Raw genomic sequence first — 26,776 nt, 5'->3', positions numbered from 1 at the left:
CTCTCCACACCACACCAGACGTCCCCCTACACCCACTATTCTGCAGCCTAACTCAAGCTGCAGCCTAATTCAAGCAGTGTTGGCAGGCCACTCTTAACACCTAGGTAGAATCCCCCCCCACCACCACCACCACCACTGTACCTGCACATCTTACTTTCACAGTCACCACCATAGCTTCCAACATACTAACACCCCCATCCCCAACTTTGCCTTAAATATATATGTCTGCTTAGACTTTCTGAATCACTGTCCACAATCAAATGGACATCCAGCAAAGTCAGAGTGAAGTCAGATTTTCTGATCTGCATACTAGCTTCCGGTCATTGACTCTGAAAATATTGAATCCATTGCATCGTCCTAACAGCTCTAGCTTTTTTGGAAGGACGTCAGCATTGACAGTCTACATTTCTTTCAGTGAGATTTTCAAAGGAACGGAAAGTTATCATGCATCTTTCATACCCTCCACCTTTACAGTATAATATCTACAATTTGAAGACAGGTGTATTTTAATATTGAGTTGTATTTAGGTAACAAATAGTCTTTCAGTAAGTATATTACACAGCTGTCAAGTATGTACTACAGCTGAAAAAAAGAGTGCTACAAACGTAGATATGGCCCAAGCTGAACAAGAAATGAAACAAGACAAGCTCAGAAAGATGGCAACAGAGGGATTAGACTTTAATTTTCCATCAAGCGAAGGAGGCTGAAAGTATATGTTATCTAAAGGCAGAGATCAACTGTTCTTGATTAATCGACCTGCATTTCAGCAAGACTGACTAAAAAGCTAGAGCATCTTGTCGTAAAACCTTGAGATGAAAGACAGGAGATTTGTTATGCAATTCCAGAAATATTTTTCACTTTAGACCTAAATAGCATTTTACATATGAATAGTTTCAGGATAAAAAAAAAAAGGTCATATTCCGCAACTTAACTATACACATAGTTGAGATAAATATTCTTGTAATGCAAGCCGGTAAATGGAGGTCAGAAAAAATGAACAGTCACATGTATCACAACAAAGGTACTGAATTCAAGAAAACAGTTTGACCTTCTAAACATCACTGTTTATAAAAGTCACAAAAATGTTTTTTTGACAGTATTTGACAGCAGAGCAAGACACAGCTGTCCTTTTTATATAGTTCTTCCATGTGTGCTTTAAATCAGCAATCACTAAGCTCACTTTTTTTCAGGCAAATGCTAACCATTTTGAGCTTTATAAGATTTCTTAAAATATATGTAAAGCCTAACTGAATGATGTTTGCTTAACCCATGTATATTAAAAACACTTGGCAATTTTTAATATAAAATAGTTGATCTTACCTTTTTTATCGTTTCTTACATCTCAGTGCTGCGTATCCCCTGAAGCCTCTTTGCAACCACGTCTGGTCTGCATTTATGCACTTATGTGATGTCTGCATGGCATTTTTTCAGTGCATGCTTCCTAATGGTGACCATGCCTGCTTAATGCTTAGTATTAAACTCTCAATCTTGTTTTCAATAAAGAATCCAGTTCAAACAAATACACATTACCCAGCAAAGTATTTCTATACATTTTTGCCCAAACATTTAAAGTCATCATGTTTTTGAACAGCTGGCTCCAACACTTTCTGCTTGACATTCCTGAACTTCCTGTCCAGTAGAAGATCACAAGTGAGAGTGAAGTCTCCAGCAACCATTTATCTACTAGCTTGAAGAAGGGAGAAGAGGGGAGCAGGGAGTGGATTTCCATGCTGTGACTGTGTGTTTGTGAAGACAAAAAGCTTACTAGTACACACAAGGGTGGCTCCATAGGATCCTGCAAGGAAAAGGAGCCACCCTATGACAGTATATCAGAGCCAGGGCCTAGGGGAACAGCTGATTCTGCAGGAACTTTTAAACATCAAGGAACAGCATTCATTGTAAGTGATTTATTCAGCATTTGAAATAGCAACATTTTGACTTTAATATCACTTTAATTTTTGCTGGAAGGGCAAATTGTCCCCATCAAAAGCAGGTTAGCCAGGGTGATAATGCAGGATCACAATTGGGAGGCATGGGCAAAGGGTTGCCGGACATGACTGAACAAGGACCTGAATGGAAGGTTTACCTGGTAATATTTGAATGGAAGCTGCAGATTTAAAAATATTTAAAAATGACTTTTAAAATAAATTTAAAACAGTAAAGTTTAAAGATTGGAACATTCAGAATCAATAGCACTGCATCACAACAAGTTACAGCAAATCAATGATGTAAACATATTTTTTTTTAACTGCAAGCAGTGTAAGTACCTGAATTTGACCTGGTATCAGCTTCTTGCAGTTTGAGAAGAAGAAGTTAAACAAGGAGCCACTCAGTGCTGATAAGAAGCATGCTAATATGAGGAGAATGCAGAATGACAGAGAGATAAGCTCATCACTGTGCTGCTTTCTCTTTCACTGTACAGTCATGGGCTGTGGCAGATCAATGATGACCTGGGTTTAGAGGAAGTGGGTGGAATGATGCTGCTCAGAGTGAGGATATCTAGCAGCAGAAAAAAAACGTATCATGGGGGGGAATTTCTGGATTGAAGCTAGATTTTTGCAGCAAATGCAGTTTTTGTTAGTTTATCTTTAATGGGTTATTCATTTTTTTTATCCTGTTATTTTGAATGAAGTTCTGCTTTATCCCTTAAAACAGAAATGCACCAAACAGTTAAAAAAAAAAAATAAATAGCATCACAAAAATGAATAGTATCAGAACTGTGTTTCTGAATGTCCAGCCAAAACCAAAAGTGAAGCATTAAAATTCATACAGAGCAAGCATGGTTGTAGTGCACCCCCCTACCTATTGTTGGTAATCTTAAGAAAAGGGAGCTCCTTTTCTTTATTTGCTCATAATGCAGGATAATCATTCCCAAACATACAAACTCTCTACTCCCTCTCACATCCAGAAATCCTGATGTGGATCTCGGATTTCCAAATCTTGGATGAAGGACAGACCCTTTTCTCAGATGCAGATGTGACCTCACCGTCTGAACATTTAAGACCAGTCCCCCTCTGCTTATATTGTAAATTTGGCGTTACCGGCATTACCCCAATATTTCTTTGTAACCCTTGGGGACCTTGGTTTTCCACCTTGGTGGTTACTGTTTCGTTAACCACACTACTTTTTCATTCCCGTCTTCAGAGCCCTTTCCTTCCCCTTTTTTTTCGCTAAGTTTCCTGTCTTACCTCTCTTTCTGGCCCTTTATGATCGTAATGCTTGCTACACACTCCTTTTCTACCCTTTTCCTTTTCTCATATGCTCTATAGGTTCAAAGAGCAAAAACACATAATGTTTCTCCTTTCACTAACAGAGATAGTAGCCTTTTCTTGTTTATGATGTTAACCTTATATTGTACAGCATTTTCTGGAGAGGTTCCAATTTTTCATTGTATGATAATCGGTCATGGCTGTATGATAATTGATCTTTCTGTATGTTACTCTGTTGCTGATTTCTAAATAAAGAATTTGAGAGAAATCCTAATGTGTAGATGTCAGTGCTAGGAAATTGCTCCCACTCAGATTCAAACCTGCCTAGAAATGTGAATCTTGTTTTGAATGGGCTGCCTAACACAACACGCACAATGCACAATAACATGTGTGTTGCACTGCAGTGTACCCTTGTGTAATCGACCCTTAAGTAAAAATAAGAAAACTTTGGCTCTAGTACAGTTGATGTTTTGTTTTTTGTTTTTTTAGAAGCTCTCTGATTGATTTAACGTATTTCCTCTGTTAATTGCTCCTTAACTGGAATAAGCTAAAACAAGATAAGATAATATACCACAGAGACCCTCTTGAATAGCTGTCTAAAACCTTAGCTCTGACCATGGCTGTATTGTCCAGATGTGTCTTATATCACCTGTTCTGTCCAGCAGCATGACATGTTCTAGAGATGTACAAGTTCCTGCCATTGATGAATTACTAGTGTTTAAGAGTTCAGGAAGTGGAGAAAGCAAGCTAGCCATAATCAGCTGTGTCAGGTTCATGCTACCTGCCCAATACTGGCAGAAAAAAGATAAATATATGTAGAACGCATCTGTGGATTGTGATAACATAAAAAAATAGAATCCAGCAAGCATTGGAGAAGTAACAATGAACTTAATTTATTTGGTTTTGGTTAGTGAAATATAAAAAATTTGAATTGAAAGTGTTTTGTTATATATATACACACCTATATCTATCTATCTATCTATCTATCTATCTATCTATCTATCTATCTATCTATCTATCTATCTATCTATCTAGATAGATATAAATCCTGTATAATAATAATTGTATTGTAAAATGTATTGTAAGTGTACTGTCTCCTCTATTTTGTAAAGCGCTGTGGTGCAAATTGTTGGCGCTATATAAATTCTGTATAATAATAATAATAATTGGGTCAATAGGTGCAAAAATATCCTCTGATCATGTCAGAAATGTAGAACTGCCCTGCATCATGTGCAGACTTCCTGTGTTATCCTAAGGAGCCTAATGAATCCTCCTGGTTCTTATCTTGAACTACACAATACATTTATTTATTTATTTTATTTCAGCTATTTATATAGCGCCGACAATTTTTACGCAGCACTTTACATACTGCACATGAACAGTTTATTGTGCTCCTTGCCCTTCCATACAGAGTATAGCGACCTTTGTTTTTTCTTGGTGCTCGAAGTGATCACACAGATGGTGCCGGGTCGTGAAGCAATTGATAACAGGAATCACCAGCACCCAAAAAATTCATGCAGTATGAACGCTCTTTATTCACTTGACAGGATCACTGACATAGTGACGTTCACTATATCTCCCTAAGGGAAGGGACCCTGTATGGCCCTCAAACTTTGGCTTTATGACAAGAAGTGACAAGTGAATAAAGAGCGTTCATACTACACGCATTTTTTGTGTGCTGGTGATTCCTGTTATCATTTACATACTGCACATTCACATCAGTCCCTGCCCTCAAGGAGCTTACAATCTAAGGTTCCTATCTCACATGCATACAGGTCAGATTTAGACAGGATGCATTTAACCTTCCAGCATGTCTTTGGAGTGTGGGAAAAAACCAGAGTACCCAGAGGAAACTCACGCAAGCATAGGGAGAATATGCAAACTCCTTGCAGATAGTGTCCAGACTGGGGATCCCAAGTGCTGCCAAGGCAGAAGTAATTAATGTCTATGTTCTAGAGATCTGAGAGTGGAAAGGTTTATGCAGTTTAGCAAAAGACAACTGGGCAGGGATGAGACCACTCAGTCCACAACAAATGGTGTGTATTGCCAGTCCACTACAGAGCTTTTTGTAATCTTTAATAGTCTCATTAACATTTTATTTTACTATCTATTTAGGAGTTCTATAACCTACCCTGAGCAATTCTAAATTGTACAGCAGGGAGTGACCTCTGTCGGAGGCATGACACCGGAACTGATGCCGATCATAGACTCTATGCCGATGTAGCCGGCATTTCAGAATTGCTCATAGTAGCTTACAGAGCTCCTAAAGTAGAAACAAAAATGAGAACGCTAATGTGAATATAATAGATAAAAAACATAAAAAAGCTATGACAAGAGTTGGGCTTTAATAATTTCAACAGCATATTGAGTAAACCAGAAAATAAAGTAGAAGACATTTTTACTTTTAGCACTAAATTACAAGTGATAGGTATGAAGTATATATAGACATGTATAAATATACATGATGATAATGCAAAAAAGAATGCAGCATCAGGTACAAGTAATGATTACACACATATAAAGATATTTTATTACAGACTTTACTACAGACTCATGTTTTAGCATAAATAGCTAAAAGAGCAGTAAGTTAAAGTCTGCAACTTAAAATTCTACCTAAATTACCAACTACTTTTAATATAGTGCAATAAATTAATAAACTCAAATGAAGTAAAATGAAAAGGACTCTTGTACATAAAACTTTAATCTCCTTATTTAATCTTCTTTTTTTAGCCAACTGGGTTAATAAACACAGCACATATTTCCAGCAAGCTTCATAATGGAAGAATGTCTGTCTGATGGATTTTGGTCCTGAAGTAATGATATATTCCTGGTGTTTTAAATAGGCAGTCTGGAACCCACACACTTTGCTTGTGTTAATAGGTGCAGTAATGCACAGTGGTTGATTTTTTGGCAACATTTAACATGGTCTGTGAAAATCTGAATATAGCTGAAGGCAAAATGATACCAAAGACGTCAGTGGACGCTTTCAAATTAAATAAAAGTGGATCAGTTATGAAAAAAAAAAAGAAATGTAAATTGAAACACATTATAGCTGCATGCCAACATGTCTATATGGGAATGTAAGTGTGATTAATAGCTGGCAAATCTGCCTGCCTTTTCTGGAGACTATTTGACCATGTGGACAACATGCTAGATTTCACAATCGGCCATACTCTAGATTGCACATGGCTCACTCTCTCAAAATCTGGGATTCATTCCAATACTCCGGTGCTCTCCTCTCTCCCCATCTCCCGTTGCTATATTTCCTGAACAACTACTTATTTACCCCAGGAATCAACTCCCTGCAGTCCTTCAGGTATTGGACCTTTTACATACTTTGAGACTCAACATAAACTCCCAGCGATAGAGCATTTTTGATATCTCCAGATTAAGAACTGTCCGCTTGGACTTTCTGTGGTGCCTCTCTCTTCATCCTCTTCATCACCCTAGGACCTGTGGTACAGACTGCTAAGAGAGCAGAGTGAAAGTTCATGACGGGTGAGCAGTGTGAATGTCTTGAAGCTGTGGAAAGCTACTGAGCCATATAATAATACTATACTATGTTATACGCACTGCAGATGCTAATATAAATGTATTGAAAAGAAAACAAAAAAAATGATTATCTGTTACTGTCATAGTTCCTATATACTCTCTACTTAGACCTGACATTATTTAATCACTTATAAACAGAAGACTGCTATCTCCCCTTCTTTTGATCTTTTATCTTAGACTTTTATTCTCTGCCTAGAGGAAGCAGAGTAAATACTACAAGAAAAGAATAGAGAGCTTTGGATTCATGAATCCCTGCAACACTGTTTTAAGACCACAGCACCAGACAATGGCAAACAAACAAACAAACCACAACATTACATTTAACCCACCAAGGCTTGACTCCTTCACTGCCCCTATGATTGTCCCCTCTGATGATGAGTAGATTTGCACGCCATCGCTTACTAAATAAAACGTTACTTGCATTAAAAACATTTCAATCTGCAGCCAGTTATAATTTTAAAATGGCCACAACATGATATTCTTCCTTACAGCCATTGATGTACTATGTATACAAAATACCCCAGAATTCCAAACCCACTGCAAATGTGTTTGGCTATGTATACAGAATACCTCAGAATTCTGAACCCACTGCTAATCAGTTTGGTTCACTCCTTTTAAAAATGGCCACAACATGATGTTCTTCCTTACAGCCAATAATGTACTATGTATACAAAATACCCCAGAATTCCAAACCCACTGCAAATGTGTTTGGCTATGTATACAGAATACCTCAGAATTCTGAACCCACTGCTAATCAGTTTGGCTCACTGCTTCTACCAAAAGTCTGCCCTGAACGTAAAGTCAAATTACAGATATATCCTGCAAAAGGTGCTTCATCTTAAATTAGATAATTTAAAACACTTTTGTGTGCACAAAGAAATGCTGAGTCAGTAACTGCATTACACCACTACGTTTGATCAGGTGGTTATATTGAAGGCATATTCTCCCACTAAGCTGACATTTTTAGAAAGTGCTGGCAAGGTGCAATGATAATTTCAGAATAGATGCATAAGGCGCTCTAAGAAAGTTTATTGAAATGTTTGCTTATTTTTTCGCAACAAAACAGCAGTTTCCATTAAACAGGTAATCTGACTTAGAACCCTAGGAGTGCATCCGTTTTTGAATAAAAATACACGCAATTGACAATTATTGTCTTCCACAATAGATAATGTTATTGACAAAGTAAATCAAACTAAAAAAGTCAATAGCTTAGAAATGTTGTATGTTAGAACTACAAGGAAATGTGTATTGATTGTTGCTTTCAAGTTGCTTTATTTGTTTTTGGAAATTAATATTTAAATTGCTTCTAAGTTGCATTAAAGTATGTGTACTTTACTTTTAGGTTTCCTCTTCAGGTTGCTGCTGTGGCTGAAAACTGCATACTCACAGTGTATCCTTATTTAGCCTATCATCGAACAGATCAGCAGGTCATCCTAAGAAGTGGTAAATCTTTTAACTTTTAATTACTAGTTTGTGTTTCAGCCATAAGGTGTCAGAAACAGTTAATGATGCATTGTGTGTAACTGATGGTTTTTTTTTGTTCTTTTATTATAAACTAGAGATAAAGTGCATAAAGCCATTGTTAGCCCAAAGTAATCACTTGAGATTTTGAATTATTAACACAAAATGATCTAATTATGGTAGAAACAAGACTTCTATTTTACAAAGTATTTATTGCAATAGTCTTATTGTATCTTGGTTTGCTTGAGCACTAAGTAATTTTGCAATATCACCAACTGTCTTCTAATAATGTAATCCAATTGTATTTTATAATCGTAGTAGGTTTATCCCAAGGCCCCACTTATAAGGAGACATATATTTAGTGCTGACAAAGTCCTTTCATACCACCATGTATAGTACAATGATAGTTTAATGTATGTTTATTGAATCAAAATAGGGTCTCTCTAACCCTAATGCAAACCTAATCCCTAAAACTAAACCATAAAACCACTAACACTAACCCTCACACTAACCCTAGCACTTACCCTCCATGTATCCCTAACTCTTACTCTCACATTAACCCTCCCTGTAGCCCTAACACTAACCCTGTTTTTAAAATGGTTGTGCAAAACCAACATATACTAGCAGATACGATCATCATAAGACAAAGTTTTTTTTCAGATATAAACAGATATTTCTAGCCCTGTGAGTCATTTAGGGTGAATTCACACCAAATGCATTGGGACTGCGGTGGCCGTTTCTTCCGGAGCAGCCCCAATGCGTGCAGTACTTCTTTTTCAGCACAGCGAGACCCAACTCCTCACTGTGCCCATAGAACGTAATGAACTGTCAGTTGAGATATTTCAATAAGTTCTTAAAAACAATAGAAAAAAGAGTACTCAATGCAATGTGCCAGGCACCACACATCAGCCACTGCGCGATGTAGCACAGTGGCTGGTATGAATGGGTCCTTAATGTTGTCCTGTATTAAGGTACAGAAAGAAAGAAAAGAAACAGAAACGTGTTTCATGATGACCTTCCACACAATATAAAGTAAGCCAGTTACAATATTAGCATTCAAAGTTATGGTTTGCCAGTGCATACTCTAAATGCAGCACAGTTGAAAACACATAAACTATTTCCTTCTTTTATCTGCAATGTGATATCTTGTAATTAACTGTTTACTTTCCTGCATTTAGGCCATAATGGAAATGGAAAAAATGGCAGCACCAGTGAAGCTGTTCTGCATCCTTGCTACATACCAGAAACGCCTTCCCAGAGTACATCATCCAGCTCTCTTGGTGCTGTTACAAGCTCCACTTACGAAGATTCAGTCTCAGGTATGTAGAACCCTAAAACAGAAATGTTAAAGATGTTTACTAGATATTATGCAGTTATTCAGATTGGCAAATCCCTGGTGCAGCGATGGAAGCTATACCCTGACCTCCCTGGACTGAAGATTGCAGGGCATGTCTGAGATGTGTCCCTTGGGCACTGGGCTTTGCTTGTGGTGCTCGCCAGACATCTAAAGCACTGGTTTGCTAGCTGCAAAGGGCTTTACCGGTCCAGAGATATGGCACAATCTCTGGTGTGACCCAGTCCCTGAAGACTCACTAGTGAGTATCCCCATAGATATGGTTAACATAACCTGGAATGTGACCTTTGTACACTGGGCTCTGCTTGTGGCACTCTCTATTTCCTTCGTACTGTGTTTGTTAGCCACAGAATGCTTTTTGGGTCCATGATCATGGTAACTTTCTGTGGATTCTTGTCTATATATTCATTCTGAGTATGGCAAACTATCCCTTTCTCTCACTGTTCAGCACCACTATTGTTTTTCCCCTATTCTGTCGGCTCCCATGGAAAGGGTTAATGAGTTGGAGAAATCAGTGTTGCACCACTACCTGCAGAACCATCTACACAGTCTCTTCCTGCATCCAGTAGGAGGTAGCTTTTCTGATACTGCAATTGCAAGGGTCAAGGGGTTATTACCTCAGTATGTCCTTGTTGCCACCTACAGTGACTCTCCAGACAATATATACCTCACCTGCTGTCAGCAGCTGGTTTGCAAGTACGCAAGGTTTCTTCTTGTTGTTTGTTTATAATTTGCCTTAGTTACAGCGCACCATGTCAGATCCTAAAACCTCTCCCAGGCTTCTCTAACTCTCAACCCACTAACAGCTCTGGGGAGGCTTGCAATCCCCCTCCTCAAAGACCTGGCACTGATAACCTGGATCATTGTTTCCTGTTTAAATTCACATTCTCTTCAGAGTCTATTTTAGCTCCTTCAGGTATGGCTCCCTTATGCCTTCTGCCTTATTGAGTGAAGAGTTGTTTACAGCTATGCTAGATTTTATGAACACAATCACTATCATGATAGCTGACTTAGAGGCTCTCCCCTGAATCTTTAAGGGATACTCATGCATCTGTGGCAACCTTTAAGCCTTCTGCTGTGGATGGGTTGTGGAATGAGGAGTCTCAGCCTACTGATATAGCTCCTAAGCTTAAATATCCCAAATTGAATGTCATTTACACAGTGCAGCCAAAACAGCTACTGTTACCAGTCTGAGTTCCCTAAAAGGCCTAAAAATGGTCAAAACCACTCCTTGCTGCAACTTATTATGTATGGAGACTGGATTGCTCCTAATAAGCTATTCCTGCCTCCTAAAAATGTTTCTGAGGTAGATCCCACAATGGACTCAGCTCTTTCTTGTCTTAACAACTGTCTTTCCCTATTTAGGATGTCCCAGCATTTAAGGATTAAGTAGACTAGAGGCTCTTATCAAATATTTTTTTCCCTGGCAGGTCCTGCTGTGCAGCCTGCCATAGCTGTCATGTCAATCTTTCAGACATTGTGGAAATGGACTAAGAACATGTCTGAGGAACCCGACACTATCTTTACTGACCATTCAGTTATGAAGCACTTACACTGTGGGGGTGATTTACTAACCTAAACACACACACACACCAGATGTGTGTGATTTTCACACAGCAAAACGTATTTATCAACCAAAAAGTCTCCAAAAGCATATTTCCACTAATGCCATATATGGAAAAATCATGCACATGATGCATATATAATGCTGCTTCACAGTTTAGACAAAAATGGTTAGCTCATGCATTTAGATTCCTGCATTCATCAACGCAAGCAACATAACATAGAGCTAATTTACACCACATTACCTTGCAATTCATTGCAGGGCTTTGCACAACACACCTGCTGGGTGTGTACACACTACAAAGGTGTTTCGATTCCTCCCATAGATCATGCTGGGAGGGAACACACTACAGAGGTGTATACACGTTCGTGGTGTGTTTAAAAGGTTAGTAAATCAACCCCAGTATGTCTGTTGTGTTGACAAGTTAGTAGATATTGTCCATCTAATTTCCTGTATGGGTCTTCTGTCTGTTAATACGTCTAAAATGTTGGTGTGCAGAACAACAATGCTAAAAAAAAGCTTACTGAGGATGCCTTTTGAAGGAGAACATCTCTTTAGTGCTTCTTTAGACAACTTTATCAACAATGTCAGTGGTGGGAAGAGTACCCTTTTACCTTAGTAAAATAGGCCTGGGTCTCAAACTGGGAAAAATTTGAGGGGTTCCTGTCACATCTCCCAAGCTTCCCATTCTAAAGTCCTGGGCACCCAAATTTTCCAAACCTGCAGATAAGTGCAATGAAGGGATGCCCCCACTTTCCCGAATGGGGAGATTCTGTTGGCAAATGCAGTGTTAGGATCCAGAGCGCCTCCAGGTGGCGCTGGAGCTGAGCCCTGCAGTTCCTGGGCTCACCTGCAGGATTCTCCAGGCAGCCAGGGGCTGCTAGGTGCCAGACCACCACTGGGTGGTGCTGGTACCTGCAGCTCCAGTGCTCACCTGTGGGTGTCTCCCAGCTGCCAGGAATCAGCCCATTAGGTAATACTCCTGGGAGAGTATTTAAACCCTCCCTGCTGTCTGGACCTTGGCTCAGGATTCCGTTGCTTTCCCCTGTTGTCTGAGTCCTCTGGCCTGAACCCTGAGACCCTGATATTTGCATGCTATTTTAGTACCCTGTTTCCTGTGTTACCCGGTTTCCTGTGTTGTTACATTTTTGGTTTATGCCTGTTGTGGATTGTTTTAGTTAGCTTGCTAGGTTTATTAAAATATTTATATATACCATACTTACCTGGTCCGTGTGGTCACATGTGTTTGGTCTGCCTGTAAGGGTACCTGTGCAGGTGTGGGGTCACCTGCGCTGGGATCCCCTGACATGCAGACACCGGGTCAGAAAGCATCTTGGATGAATGGCTAAAACTGTTTTGTCCAGGGCCTGTCATAACTTCCCTCCACCAGGTAGATTTTCTAGCCTTTGTTGTCATCAAGGATGCATACATATTTGCAGTGTACCAACACTCTCTGTGCTTGCTGTGGGCACACAACACTATAGTTTATAACATAATCGATAGCCGACGAATCGACGATCGAAAACGTTGCCAACGTTTTCAATCGTCGATTTTAATCGACTAAATCGATTAACTGTTGCAGCTCTACACTTTAATTTGATCTGTCTTCAATACCCGGAGTGTTCACCAAAGTACTGTCTTAGTACTAGCCTTATTACAATTCTAGAGCATTCCCATTTTAGGATACCTGGACCATCTCCTGTTGAGGGAACAGTCGGCACAAACTTGTGGTGTGGACTGTCCAGACTCTACAAAGATTCTTTTGAATATAGCAGCAACGATACTACTAATTAGGGATGTTCCGATACCACTTTTTAAAGACCAAGTACAAGTACTTCCCCTCATGTACTTGCCAATACCAATTACCGATACTTTTTCTTAAAGGGACAGGTGACTTTAAATGATCCATAGTACAACTACATGTTATGTACTATGGATCATGGTTTAACCTATTCATGTTAGCAGGGGAGAATTGTAAATCTATTGCTGTAGTGTAGTGGAGGTGTGTGCTGTATATATGTACTACATTACACACGTCCAGTACACTATAGCAATAGATTTACAGCCAGCCTTGTCCCAGCTTCCCTCACTCACAGTTTCACTCTGATCCCTGTTGCCTCACGCGGTGCCTCTTGTAGTCGGCACTGGGCAGGAGCGCTGCATCGTGTCTCGGTGCTCAGCTTGTGGGAGGCGCTCACAATTCTGCCCTGCTAACATGAATAGGTTAAATCATGATCCATAGTACATATAAAGCACACATGTCCCGTACACTGCAGTAATAGAGTTACAATTATCCCCTGCTAACATGAATAGGTTAAATCATGATCCATAGTACATAATAGTACATAACATGTAGTTGTACTACAGATCATTTAACCCATTCATGTTAGCAGGGGATCATTGTAAATCTATTGCTGCAGTGAATTGGGAATTTGTACATGTACTATGTACTACATATAGAATGCACTGCAGCAATAGATTTACAATTCTGCACTGCTAACATGAATGGGTTAAATGATCCATAGTACATAACTACATGTTATGTACTATTATGTACTACGGATCATTTAACCTATTCATGTTAGCATTGGATAATTGCAAATCTATTGTTGCAGTGCATTCTATATGTAGTGCATAGTACATGTACATATAGAGTGCACTGCAACAATAGATTTACAATTATCCTCTGCTAACATGAATGAGTTAAATGATCCATAGTACAGGGCTACATATGGATCATTTAATCCATTCATGTTAGCAGAGGAGAATTGTAAATCTATGGTCTCCAGTGTATTAGCAGTGTGTACTCTATATGTACCACGTATAGAGTACACATTGCTAATACACTGGAGACCACAGATTTACATGTATCCCCTGCTTAATAGTGCCCCCCCCTTGCCCTCAATCACTGTGCGGGATAGCAGTGACGAGTCAGCGCTGGTTCAGTGGGAGGAGCTCCAGGTGGGGTCCTAATTTAGCTGGCCCAGACGCGCCGGCCAGATAAATTAAGATCTCACCTGGAGCTCCTCCCACTGGACCAGCGCTGATTCGACGCTGCTCCCTGGCACTGAAGGACGGCACTGAGGTGAAGAGGAGCATTGCGTCAATGCTGCTCCGGTGGGCGGCGCTCCGAGTGGGGTCCTCTGGGCAGTAGCCGGCCACCTAAATTAGCACCCCACCTGGAGCACCGCCCACCGGAGCAGCAGTGGCGCGATGCTCGGCGAGGTAAGAAACAAAAACCATAGCGCAAGCTTCGGCACTATGTATCGGGGCATTTTGACAAGTACAAGTACTTGTCAAATGCCCTGTATCAGTCCCGATACCGATGCTAGTACCGGTATCGGGACATCCCTACTACTAATGCAAGATGGAAATATTTAAGCATCAAAATCTTTATTATCTCAAAATCCGCTCTGAGACCTGTGCCCATAAATCTGCAATGAAAGCTAGTTATGGAACAAATAAAATCACTCCTATAACAAATAAAAACAATCCTATTCAGTATTGTTTTGGCTTCTGTGCCCCACTGAGAAAATGTCTTTTTACTCTTTGCACTGTATACACAAAATTAAGTGATAAGATAAATCACTTAAAAATTAAGGACATGTCATCTTAGACAGTTGCCACTGGAACAGGTGTCTCCAGGAGAAAATGTCCCCTCTCTTCTTGTTCTGTTTACAATTCAAACATTTTGGATTTGTCCTCACTTTCAGACCCAATAATGATGGTCACTAGGACTAATAGAAAGCATGGTTCTTGTAGCTCTTTTAATGAAGCATTAAAATATAACAAAAAAGCAGCATTTTAAAAAATCTTTTGATGATTCAGTAAGAAAGCTATAAACATATTTTCTTTGATGTGTTGGCCATTTTTGGACTTTAGGTTTTGCAGTATCACTAGAGGCCTGAACAGGCATCAGAGGAGTAACTGTGGGATGGATTGTAAATGACCAATAACAACCTAACCCTTTCCCCTCTATCCAAAACTAAATCAATAAGTTGTAACTTTAGATACACTATATTCAGAACTCTATACATTACTTTACAACCAGGTTCATTAAAAAAAAAAGTTATATTTTTTTCTAAATAATCTCTGATTTTACTGTACAGACAATATATAAATATGTGTAAAAGTAAAAAAAAAAAAGCTTTTTGCTAAACTGCTAAAGTGAAATGTGTACAAATTGCCCATTTGAAAAGAAAGAGACACTCTTTTCTGGAAACAGGTTCCCTTACATCCGTGAAACTTTTATTTTGTATTGTGCTTGTGTTTCTTTTAGGACTGACTACTCATTTGGGAAATCACTGTTATTTTCCAATTTGCTTTACAGTTTTTCTGTTATTTTGGAATGTATTGCACAGAGCAAAGCTAAAGATAAAGTGTTGCTGTCAACATTTTACAGCGCTTCACCAGCATCCAAGAGAATATAAGTCATCCAAGAGAATAGCCAACAGGCCCATAATGATCTCATAATTACCATTATTAAAATAAAATTCTGCTCTTGTCAAATTGTCATATGCTCATTTAGGAGCGTATTTATTTCAGATTTAAATATTGCAAGAACGATTGATTTATGTTGAATTCGCTACCATTTTACACTGCGCCATAATGGTTTATCTGTTTATCTGCAGCATAAATACTGTAAATCTTTCCTGCATTTTATCATATGACAATACAATTTTACATTTTGTGTTGCTTATCACATTATTTTTTAGAGAGCTATTCGCTAATATTAAAGTCTGCATAAAAATAGAAGTTATTGCTTCAATATTACTGCAGTTCATGTTTATGCTGGCCAACTGTGTCAAAGTCATCCCTTTCTGGCAAGTGCCTACTCTATTAGCAAAGCAAAATGCTTATGTATACTTCTGGATATACTTAATATGCACATAACCTACTTTGGAGGACCTACTGGTGTTGATTTACTAAAGGAGTACAACATGTTCACTTTGCAAAGCAAATTCATAGTTAGCTTAGTGAACGAGGTGAACCAACGTAAAATTCCCTTTCCAAAGAATACCTAGTCATGTACAAATTATAAAAACAGGATTATTGCTTCACCCTATTCAGTAATCAAAATTTCACTTTGCTAATTGAACATTTCCTTTATTAAATGAACAGCCTCTACTCCTTTAGTAAATCATCCCCACTGTATAGTGCTAATATAAGGGTAAACTGAAATAGTTAAAATGTTCTGCTGCTGGTGTACACTGTGAAGAAAGCAGTGCAATGCAATGTCTTTGAACTTTATTGAAATGTCAGAAAGTGACACTTATTTTAGTCCTACTTACTCCAGTGCACTGTGATGCAGTGTAGTGCATTGTGATGCAGTGTAGTGCATTGCATCATAATTCTCTTCTCTATAACATAGGAGGGTTGTGTTTTGTAGTCCATGAGATAGCAGGGGACAATGCTATTTAATAACAGTCAGCACAGGCAGAGAGGATAGAAAGTTATTATGTCACAAGGTTTCTGGCAGAGACAGCTGGAGGTACACTTTCAATTTAATATACTGTATAAAAGACCAAAAAAAAGGCAAATAAAAGTCTATTGTTATTGTTTACATACACTTTAAACTGTTAACCAGGGAATGACTGTTTAAATGGTGCTAGCCTGTCCCCAAAGCAATTTTCAGTATAGCTGTAAAACAATTCAGGGCCTGGGACTATTGGGCACATTAGGTGCAGTAAGTCTTATTTTTTTTCTTTATCTGCACAGGCAAGAGCACAAGGTACCTTAAAAGAAATCAGAGCATAAAGGAAATCTAAACTTACTGGAAGGCTACCCTACGTTTGATATGTGAACATGTTCTCACTAAGAAATAGAGCCCTGAAAGATTGAATTGAAAAAGTGGTTGTTGGAAAATAATGCCGTTTCTCAGAATACTTGATACATCAAACAGATAATGAAACACAAAAGAGTGTATAATTTTTCTTCCGACTACAACACTATGTTTGTTTCGGCTGGCAAATCTAAGCATACCTTATTCTAATAGTAGAGTTAGCACATCACAAACCCAAGATACTGTAGGTTAGTTTTCAAGCTTTTCATTATGTTTCATCACATGCAAGTTAAAGCAGTATTTTGCTTGCACATGGTTGGATGATGGGAATCAATAGAGCTTAATCACATTCACTACCTCCTAACCCTTATAGTTAAAGAAGCTGCCATCTTAGCCTCTATTTGGATTGCAGTTGCCATGGTGCTGCATATGTGATCATCAATGATACCAGCCAATTGAGGGCTTGAAAGTACTGTTGAGAGATAAAATAAGCACACTGGGATCCTTGACAGGTGGCATTCTTAAAGGTAAGTGTTTTGGGAGATATTAAATTGGTGAGTAAAGTTCCATTTTAGGCGACAATTCCCTTTCAAATTGAAATCTCACTTGCAAAGTGAACAGCCTATTTGCCTTTAGAAAATCAACCCCATAGTGTCATGTGATTAAGATTAAGTACACACCATGGAAATTGTTCATTTTTGCAACATATTTGGACAGGCAAACATTAGATATTGATTCAACAATGTCTACAGGTGGAGGTGATATATTTGAACAAGGATTGAAGTAAAAATTGCCTTTGCAATCACTTATTCAACAAAATTATAAATAGAAGTTATGGTGTATAAGTACATCCTTAACATTAGAAGCTGGCATTGCCCCCAGAAACTACATCCTGGAGGCATTTCGTATAACTGCCCACCGGACCGCTTTTTGACCCCTTCCTTATGCAACATTAATTAAGTTCCTTAATTTGAAAGATGTCTGTGGGTTTTCTTCCATGAACTGTCCATTTCAAAATCCCTCTACAATATTTCAATGGGAATCAAATCAGGGGTTTGACTAGGGCAGTCTGTAATTCTCTATGTTTTCTTTTTGAGTCATTCCTTGGTGGATTTGCTTTGGACCTACAGTCAATAAATCCCATAAGTGTACATCATTTTCACATAGCTGCCATATACTGTATACAGCTATATCTATATATATATATAGATATATATATATATCTATATAAAAAACTATGCACCAAGATACATTTTTTTCATGCTCCTGTAGGGACTCCAAGTCTCAAGCTGCCATTTAGTTTTCTCATGCCTAGGACCAGCCTGGCTTTTAGGTTTTTGATGTTGCCTAGAATGCTGAAAAGCAAATTTCTGTTATGTTTTCTCTATAACCGGGGAAAATTCTTATTTGGATTGGAATCACAGCACAGAGTACAGAACAAACTGATAAAAGTCTCAGGGGTCTTTTTAGGTGTATTGTCAGTAAGAGTAAAAGGCAGTTTTGTTCTAGAACTGGATTTATCTACTATACATGTGTATTCCCCACATAGCCAGAAAAGAACAGACAGCAATATATAAAGTACAATTTATTTGGTAATTTGTGCAAAGTGAAATATTCAATCACTGAATGCTTAATGATAACAAAACAGTAAAATAAACTTTGTTCTATCCATTGCTTTAGTGAACTGTGAAAGCTGCGCATAAAAGCTAGGGAGCTGCTTTTCAGCTAGATTAATGCCATTAATAACATTATCTCCAAAAACAGAGTGTTTATTCTTTACTAAACATTATAAAACAATGGATTACACTGCAGTTGGGAAATTGAAAAATGGCTTTAAATATTTTTCATCTTGAAATGTTTTGCAGTAAACATAATCATTGTGTTAATGTAAAATGTTGCCACATGTTTTGTTTTTTTCAGAAGATGACAATGCGTTGGGTAATGAAAGAACACAAACTGGAGATGCAGAGATTCAATATCACAAAACAAAGGACAAACTGGAGCTTTTGTTTTATCCGGAAGAAGATACAGAAGAATGGATATTTTTTCAAAAAGTTTCAGCTATAGTTCAGACATGGTTCAGCCTGTTTGGGTGGCCTAGTGGCTCCAATCCTATTACAATACCAGATTCTTTGTGGAGGTAACACACAATCAAAAGTAATGTAGCATATGTTAATGTATTGCACATTTAAAGAGTTTAAAGAGACCCTGTCATCAACTTAGAAAACAATGTAGGTAATGCATACAAAAAGTATTTAAATTTTTTCCTTGCAGCATTTTTACTTTCCATAAACAATTTTGTATTCACTTGAAATGTGCAAGCGTCCACTCCAGGAAGATTGAATTAAAGACCACAGTTCCCCCTCCATCCTGCCACATTATAGTTCTCTCCTCTTCTGGAAGTGTCTTAATTACTGTCTGGTCTCCTTGTTGGTGTCGCATCACATTAACCGCTTGTCATCCACCCATTGTAAATACACGTGTGGACGGCAACCTCTTCCCAGCGGGTGGACGTACATGTACGTGATTTTTTTTCTGTCTCCCCTGCAGGCCTGGGACAGCATCTGCCTATACAGAGAACTGAGGAGAGATCAGCATTCTCCCACTGCTGATCTCTCCTCCTCTCTCTCTAAAGGCGGAACGCGATGTGTATTACATCACTTCCGCCTTTAGCTGTCATTTCTCTGGCTGCTGTAGCCAGAGAAGAAGCTGGTGAAGCAGATCTCTGCTTTATCAGCTTCTTTGGGGGTCCCCAGTTGACATTAGGGATCTTAGAGACCCCTGATGTCTCCATAAAGAGGATCTGCCATTGTATATTGGCTATCATATAGGGGGCTTGTTAGTCTCCTTTGTGATAGCAATAAAATTAGGTGTAAAAAAAAAGTCCCATAAAAAAAAAAACACCCAAGAAATGTAAATCCCCGCCCTCACGCACATATAAATGTAAATTTGCGCCTACGTACGAAAACAACAATTACGCCTCACATGTTACATATTGCCGCAAACATCGGAGTGCGAACAATAATTCTAAGGCCATAAGTCACTGTTAATACTAAACTGATGAGTGGTAAAAGCTTTTAAATGTCGCCTATGGCCAATTTTAGGCATAATAGTTTTTTTGCGATTTCGCAGGCACACGCAAGGTTGACATGTATGGTGTCTATCCCGACGTAAACCCATCTTTTATATTTAAAAAATTGGGTACTGATAAATGTTTTATAACATAACTTAAGGTAAACAGGGTTTTTTCAAAAATGTTTGTACTTTCTTCATTATGTAGTAAAAAAATAAGAACCCCAGTAGTGATTAAATACCACCAAAAGAAAGCTCTATCTGTCCCCAAAAAATGGTATAAAATTAGTTTCAGTACAGCGTTGCATGACGGAATAAATGTCAGTCAAAGCACCGCTATGCTAAATACTGAAAATGGCCTGGACAGGAAGGGGGTTTAAAACCCCGGTCAGCAAGTGGTTAGAGTGGCACCCTGGGAAGTGAAGCAAGTGCAATTGAGCATAACTTCTACAAGTAAAGTCAAAATGTGTGTGTATGTATATATATAGATATATATATCTATATAATCTCCGAGCGCCAACAATCATCCCACGTTCAAAGGCTGTTAAATCGCGTTGTTTACCCATATCTTCAGAAAAAAATCACTTCTACTGTTGTGGTAAACAACTTGCTTCCCTATTTATGATGGTCTGGCCCCCTAGCAACTTCAGCGCAAAATTATAGCTAATCTGACTACAAACGTCATGTGGTCATAATAATCTGGCCACTCAGTGTATATATATAGTGTAAAAGAAATTGAGTACTGCAGTATGTAATGATACCTTTCTTATTGGACTAACATAATAATTAAAGGACCTCTGATAATAAATCATGTGTTCAGTTTAATTACCTCAATTTAGATTTTTTCTTATTTGATGAGATTTCTCCTTACTGCCTGGGTTATATTTGGGACTACTATATTTGTTATATTTGGGAATGCAAAATAAAGGCAAATCACTTCAAAAAGAAATACCTAATACATTAGAAAAACATCTGAACTGTTTTACCAGATAACATTTTTGAAAATGTATATTCTACGATTCATGCTCTTTGTCACACCTTACAAAGCTAAACAAGTTTCTAATTCCTATTTGTGGTAGGCACTTGCCCCTCCCATCCACCAAAGATTTCTATTGTTTTATCAATGTGATGGATTGCCTGTAGAAATCTGGTAGGTGCAGCTTCAGTTGAAGCTCAACATCAACTAGAAAACCTATGTTTGCATATAAGAATACCCAGGGAGTGCTGAGGTACTCGAGAAGATAACAGAAGAGATGCGCAAGCACCCCGGGTGCCTGCATGAACATTCTGTTGCCAGCTTGTAGCACATAAAGTAAATACCATTGCTCTGGCCACACAGGGTAAAAGCAACAGGTTCACTTTATTGCACACCTCCCCAGTAGCATGCACTTACCCTTCTTTCACTCCCCCACCATTCCATTCAGCTGTAAAAGGCGAGCCCTCTACACAGCGCTATACTACTTCAACTGTCACATGCTCTTGCAAAAGCCCAGGAGATATCCCTCAGCTTTCAGTTTTGAACAGAGTTGCAAGGAAAAGGTAAGTATCTGATTCTGGGTATTGACAGAAGGAAATAAAGCAAGTTGTTTTTTTTCCCTGAATAGGCAAGATATATATATATATATATACAAAAAGTTAAAAAATGGCAGTGGTTTCTGCAAGAAAAAGATTTATTAGGCTTGCAGCAAATATTCAACAATTAATGTTAATCTTTCTGTTTTACCTTTTGTATCCAGTGCTGTGTGTAAAGTCAAGCTGTCAAAGTCCGAAGGAAAGATCCCGAAAACAATAAACCTTGGCAAGCAGGCAAAAACCATTTATGACATGCTGTTCTACCTGAGTGGACAGATGCTGCCTGGAATTACTGCAAGCCAGTCATTGCCCGCTGATCCCACAGAAAGAGTCCTGCAGCTCCATTGGCAGCATGCAACACTGCTCACTTTCCTCAAGTAAGAATCATTATTAATTTTGCTAAGATACACTTTCACAACATTTGATGATAATTAAGAAATGTAAAGATATGCTTTAAGGAGTTGTATCACTTTAGCAATGGCAGAGAGGATTGATCTAAAATGTTGGTTGCATAAAAAAAATTTGTAGTGGGCCTAAGATAAATAATATGTATAATACTCAGTTCACACTGTGCAGTCATTATTCTTGAATGTGAAAAGATTTTAAGTGTATTTCCACCTTTGCAGTCAAACTTGCATAATCCCCATAAATATTTGTTATGTGTTCCCATTCACGCACCATTCCTAAAAATACATTAAAAAAAATATTTCTTACCTTTAAGTTATTTCCTTAAAAAATGTTTATTCACTGGATGCTGCAGGTAGCTTCTATTGTTTAGAATATACTGTATATTAATGTGCAGATAAGGGACAGAACATGCAATGTACCACACCAAGCCTTGTGATCTTTAACCCTTTGCTAGGACAGACAACCTGGCAAACATTACTCCCCAGCCCCTTACTTAACATTACATAGAATGGGATAGCTAAGTAAGACTTTTCAACAAGTGAAAATAAATAAAAAGCATCTATTTTTAAATACCGTATTTGCCGCCGTATAAGGCGACTGGGCGTATAAGACGACCCCCTACTTTTTATGTTAAAACATAGGTTTTGAGCTATATTCGTCGTATAAGACGAGTATAGCCCAAAATAATGTTTGAATAAACACACTATCCTCCATGGCGGTATTCCCGAGTGTGGCTCGGGATTAATTTTCAGTACCATAAGCGGTAACCCCGAGCCACACTCGGGATTACAGTCTCTTACCTTGTCCGCGATCCCCGCTGTGTCCTCCGTCTTCCGGGTTCCATCAGTATACCGCGCTGAGCCAATCACGGCAGGCTTTGTATTCATGAATACAGGCTTTGTATTCATGAATACAAAGTCTGCCGTGATTGGCTCAGCACTGAGCCAATCACGGCAGGCTTTGTATTCATGAATACATGCTTTGTATTCATGAATACAAAGCCTGTCGTGATTGGCTCAGCGTAGTATACTGACGGAACCTGGAAGATTTGTACTGTGTACATCCATACCCGGCGTATAAGACGATTTTCGGGGGATGTTTTTAAGTTTAAAAACCTGTCTTATACGCCGGCAAATACGGTATTTGTAAAGGTATGCTATGTGAATAGGAGCATATAACAAAAAAAAACGTAGGTATTATCTCATAGTTTCTTTAAATGTTTAATTATCTTGTTGACATCTATCTATCTATCTATCTATCTATCTATCTATCTATCTATCTATCTATCTATCTATCTAACATTTATGTGTTTATCTGCTTAGAAAGCTTGAGGATGGATAGATCACTCTCCAATAGCCAAATTGGAAATCTGCATTTCATGGTCGACATCATCTACTTTTTCTGACATTTTCCAACATACTGGTTAACATTTGGGTGTTAGAGTGATAACATGATCTTCTAATGGCTTGAATGAGTCTCTAATTTGCCAGGTTATTGAAAGCATCTCATATTGAAAACTCCATACATAGATATGGCAATGGTACAATTCCATCTATATATTAGGCATTTCATATCTGACTGGATATTTCTTGGTATCCAGGGATGTCAGTTTCTTACATAGCCTGATTATGAGCAGATGAGGGCTGTCTCATACATTATATAAGCATCCATAAAAACAGTTGTATGGTAGATGTAAATAAGTGTAACTGATAAGTGTGCTGACAGAAATCACTTGAATTCTGAGAAATTAATTAAGTGGACAAGTTAGCCTGGTACTCAATGAAAATCTCAGCTACATCAATTATAAAAGCTAATTGACATCAATTAAGCAGACGGTACAAGCAGTAAACATTTGATGAACATTTAATGTATGATAAATTATCAGGGAGAGATTTTAAAGAAAGAGCAGTCATTTTCCACCTGGACAGAGGCTGTGCTTACTCATGCTTGTCCACAGTTCCAAAACTGCCAAGAACTATACAAAATGCGAAAGTTACCTAAATTAAGTATTACAAGGAAAAGTAAAAGCAATGTATATTTACATCCGTTTGCACATTTCACATCCCTGGGCAGCAGCTGCATAAAAGGATCGGTATATGTGTAGCAGGTAGTTTGACAATCAAATGCTTTTTTCTTAATGCAGGTTAGAAAGCCCGTTTTATGATGGCATTTTAGTATGCATCCCATTTATTTGTAAGTGATTATGTTACACAAAGAATTCCCTTTGCACTGGACTATGGCAGATGCATTCTGTATTTTCAAAACATTCCATCTGTGAATTGAATTCTGCTGACATTTTGTGGTGGTTGGCGGAAAAGTCCACCATTATTCTATTATGTAAACTTGGAGAGGGAGAGAGTTATGGAACATTCTGTAATGGATCTATAGCACTGTGCGGATTCACTCAATTTAATGAACCAGATACAGCAAATAGGAAAATACTTAAAGTGACATTAAACCCTCAGATTTTTTAACATAAAACAATACTGTAATGTGTGCCTTACTGTAATCCATGGTTGTTTCCCTTCTCTTTGATGCTCTTCCTTTTAAATCTGTATCTGTTCTCATGCTTGGAGAGAACTTCCCTTTTCAGCTCAGGGCCTCTTCCTGTAGTGCTGGCTCAGGTTACAGCCTATAGAAACGTATACACAGACACCGTTTGAGACAAGGCAGTCTGCTGAAAAGGGAAGTTCTCTCCAAGCATGAGAACAGATACAGATTTAAAAGGAAGAGCATCAAAGAGAAGGGAAACTACCATGGATTACAGTAAGGCGCACATTACAGTATTGTTTTATGTTAAAAAATCTGAGGGTTTAATGTCACTTTAAAGTGTATGTAAACCCTGACAATGAGCTTCTCTTATTTGTTCAATATATGATTGCATTTTGTTATAGCTGTTCGATGAGTGAACAAAACTACCTGTTGAACCTAACAACAAACCTTATGAGCTTGTAAATTCCTGTTCATCTGATGCACTGAAATCTCAAACAATGTTATAAGTCCTACTAGAAAGAGGATGGGGAATTTTTGTGTTTTGTAATGTTATAAGTCCTGCCTAATTCACATCTGTGGACTACGGAACACCTACCCTATCTTATGAAGTTGATGTGAGGGGGAGTGTTCGGTATTGATAACATACTTCCTGCCCTAGAGGGACAATGCTGCTCCTATAAATGGTGCAGTACAGTGCAGTGACAGTGTTGGTCATCCTAGGTCAGGAAGTGTGTTACTACCATTATCACCAGGTGAAAGTAAAGGGGAAAAAGATTGAAAAAAAGAAACATCATTCAGTCACCACATCTAAGGACTGGTAAACTGCAATGTATTAAACGTTTAGTCACCACATCTAGGGACTGGTAAGCTGCAATCTTCTTTTTTTTTAACTCTGTCAGGGTTTTGTAGCAGTTTGTGTCCCTTCACTTTCTGTCTCACTGACAACGCTGTGACTGAGAAATCCTTCCAGCAGGGACACAAAGAACAATACGGCACTTTTTTAGGGAAAGGGTTAAAACCTCTGTCACCTTTTTATTGCAGTCTGTGACCTTCTTATTTTCTGTGCCATTGACACTGTTGTCTCCCAGACAAAAAGTGAAAGGGGATCTTCCCTTTGAATACATAGCAATAAAATTCCGACAGTGCTTAAAACGCTTTACCTGTATCCAAGGTAAAAAAAAAAATGGTTTGGCTGGAGTTTCAATGTAATCCACTATCAGAAATCAGTGGCTGGCAATGTAAGCACAATCTATTCATCAAAGATTTTTATGCCAAAAGATCTTTCCATAAACATTGTAGTGCTTCACACTGTTTACTTAAATTCCAGGAAAACCATTCACAATATTAATATACAGCGATCAGCCATAACATTATGAACACTGAGAAGTGAAGTGAATATTGTTGATTATCTTGTTACACTGGCAACTGGAAGTGGGTGTGATATGTTAGGGAGCAAGTGAACATTTTGTCCCTTAAGTTGATGTGATGGAAGCAGAAAAAATGGGCAAACATAAAGATTTAAGCAACTTTGACAAGGGCCAAATTGTGATGGCTAGATAATTGAGTCAGAGCTAGGGATGCACTGATACCATTATTTCAAGACCAAGCACAAGTACAAGTACTGTTCCTCAGGTACTTTCTGATACCAATAACCGATACTTTTTAAAAAAGTGACGTGACATTTTTTCTAAAACCATACAGACTAATGATTTTAGGGCAGTTTCTTTATAATTATGAAGAACTGTAACTCAATCCACGATTATTTAGCAATGGAGAATGGCAACCAGAAATAAAGGACTACAGATCTCATCAATCCATGATTATACAGCAACGGAGAATGGCAAGTGGCTATAGAGTGAAGGTTTTTATTCATCCAGGTCATTGTATATCTGTAAAAGATAAAAAGACTTGCTGTATTTTTCTTGGATGTTTCACTGGTCATCCGACTAGCTTTCTCAATTCAGATTGACTTGTGCAAAAATTATCTGGGAATAAATATGGTGAATGTTGCTCCAATCAGCATAATCTGTTAAACATAACCAGCATGGGGTCAAAGACCTCATGGAGGTCAGGCGTTGATCACATTTGCATAATTGGAGCTAGCAGGTATTAGTAACTTGCTCAGAGAGAGGTGTTAAAACAGCATTGTATGTGGCAGACAATAGATGTCTCAACCCAGTCTCTATTCAAGCTTGGCTGGTTCTGATAGAAGTTAATGCTGGTTCTGATAGAAGGGTGTCTGAACAGAAAGTGCATCACAGTTTGTGCTGTATAGGGCTGTGTGGCCACAAACCGGTCGGATGCCTATG

The 26,776-nt window shown here is 38.4% G+C and overlaps 1 protein-coding gene across 1 annotated transcript in view; it reads left to right on the top strand.

Moving 5' to 3' along the window:
* The window catches only part of LOC108796841 (cilia- and flagella-associated protein 47-like), a 208,738-nt gene that overhangs the window by 76,773 nt on the left and 105,189 nt on the right, over positions 1–26,776 (top strand). The window contains 4 exon segments of the mRNA XM_018568382.1: positions 8,104–8,204; positions 9,401–9,541; positions 18,843–19,062; positions 21,731–21,943. Coding sequence (XP_018423884.1) covers positions 8,104–8,204; positions 9,401–9,541; positions 18,843–19,062; positions 21,731–21,943 — 675 coding nt within the window.

The sequence above is a fragment of the Nanorana parkeri genome, unplaced genomic scaffold, assembly GCF_000935625.1.
Source record: "Nanorana parkeri isolate BGI_ZX_2015 unplaced genomic scaffold, ASM93562v1 scaffold1181, whole genome shotgun sequence".
Lineage (NCBI taxonomy): Eukaryota > Metazoa > Chordata > Amphibia > Anura > Dicroglossidae > Nanorana > Nanorana parkeri.
Note: the sequence above shows the minus strand (reverse complement) of the source record. Positions and strands in the feature narration are given on the sequence as shown.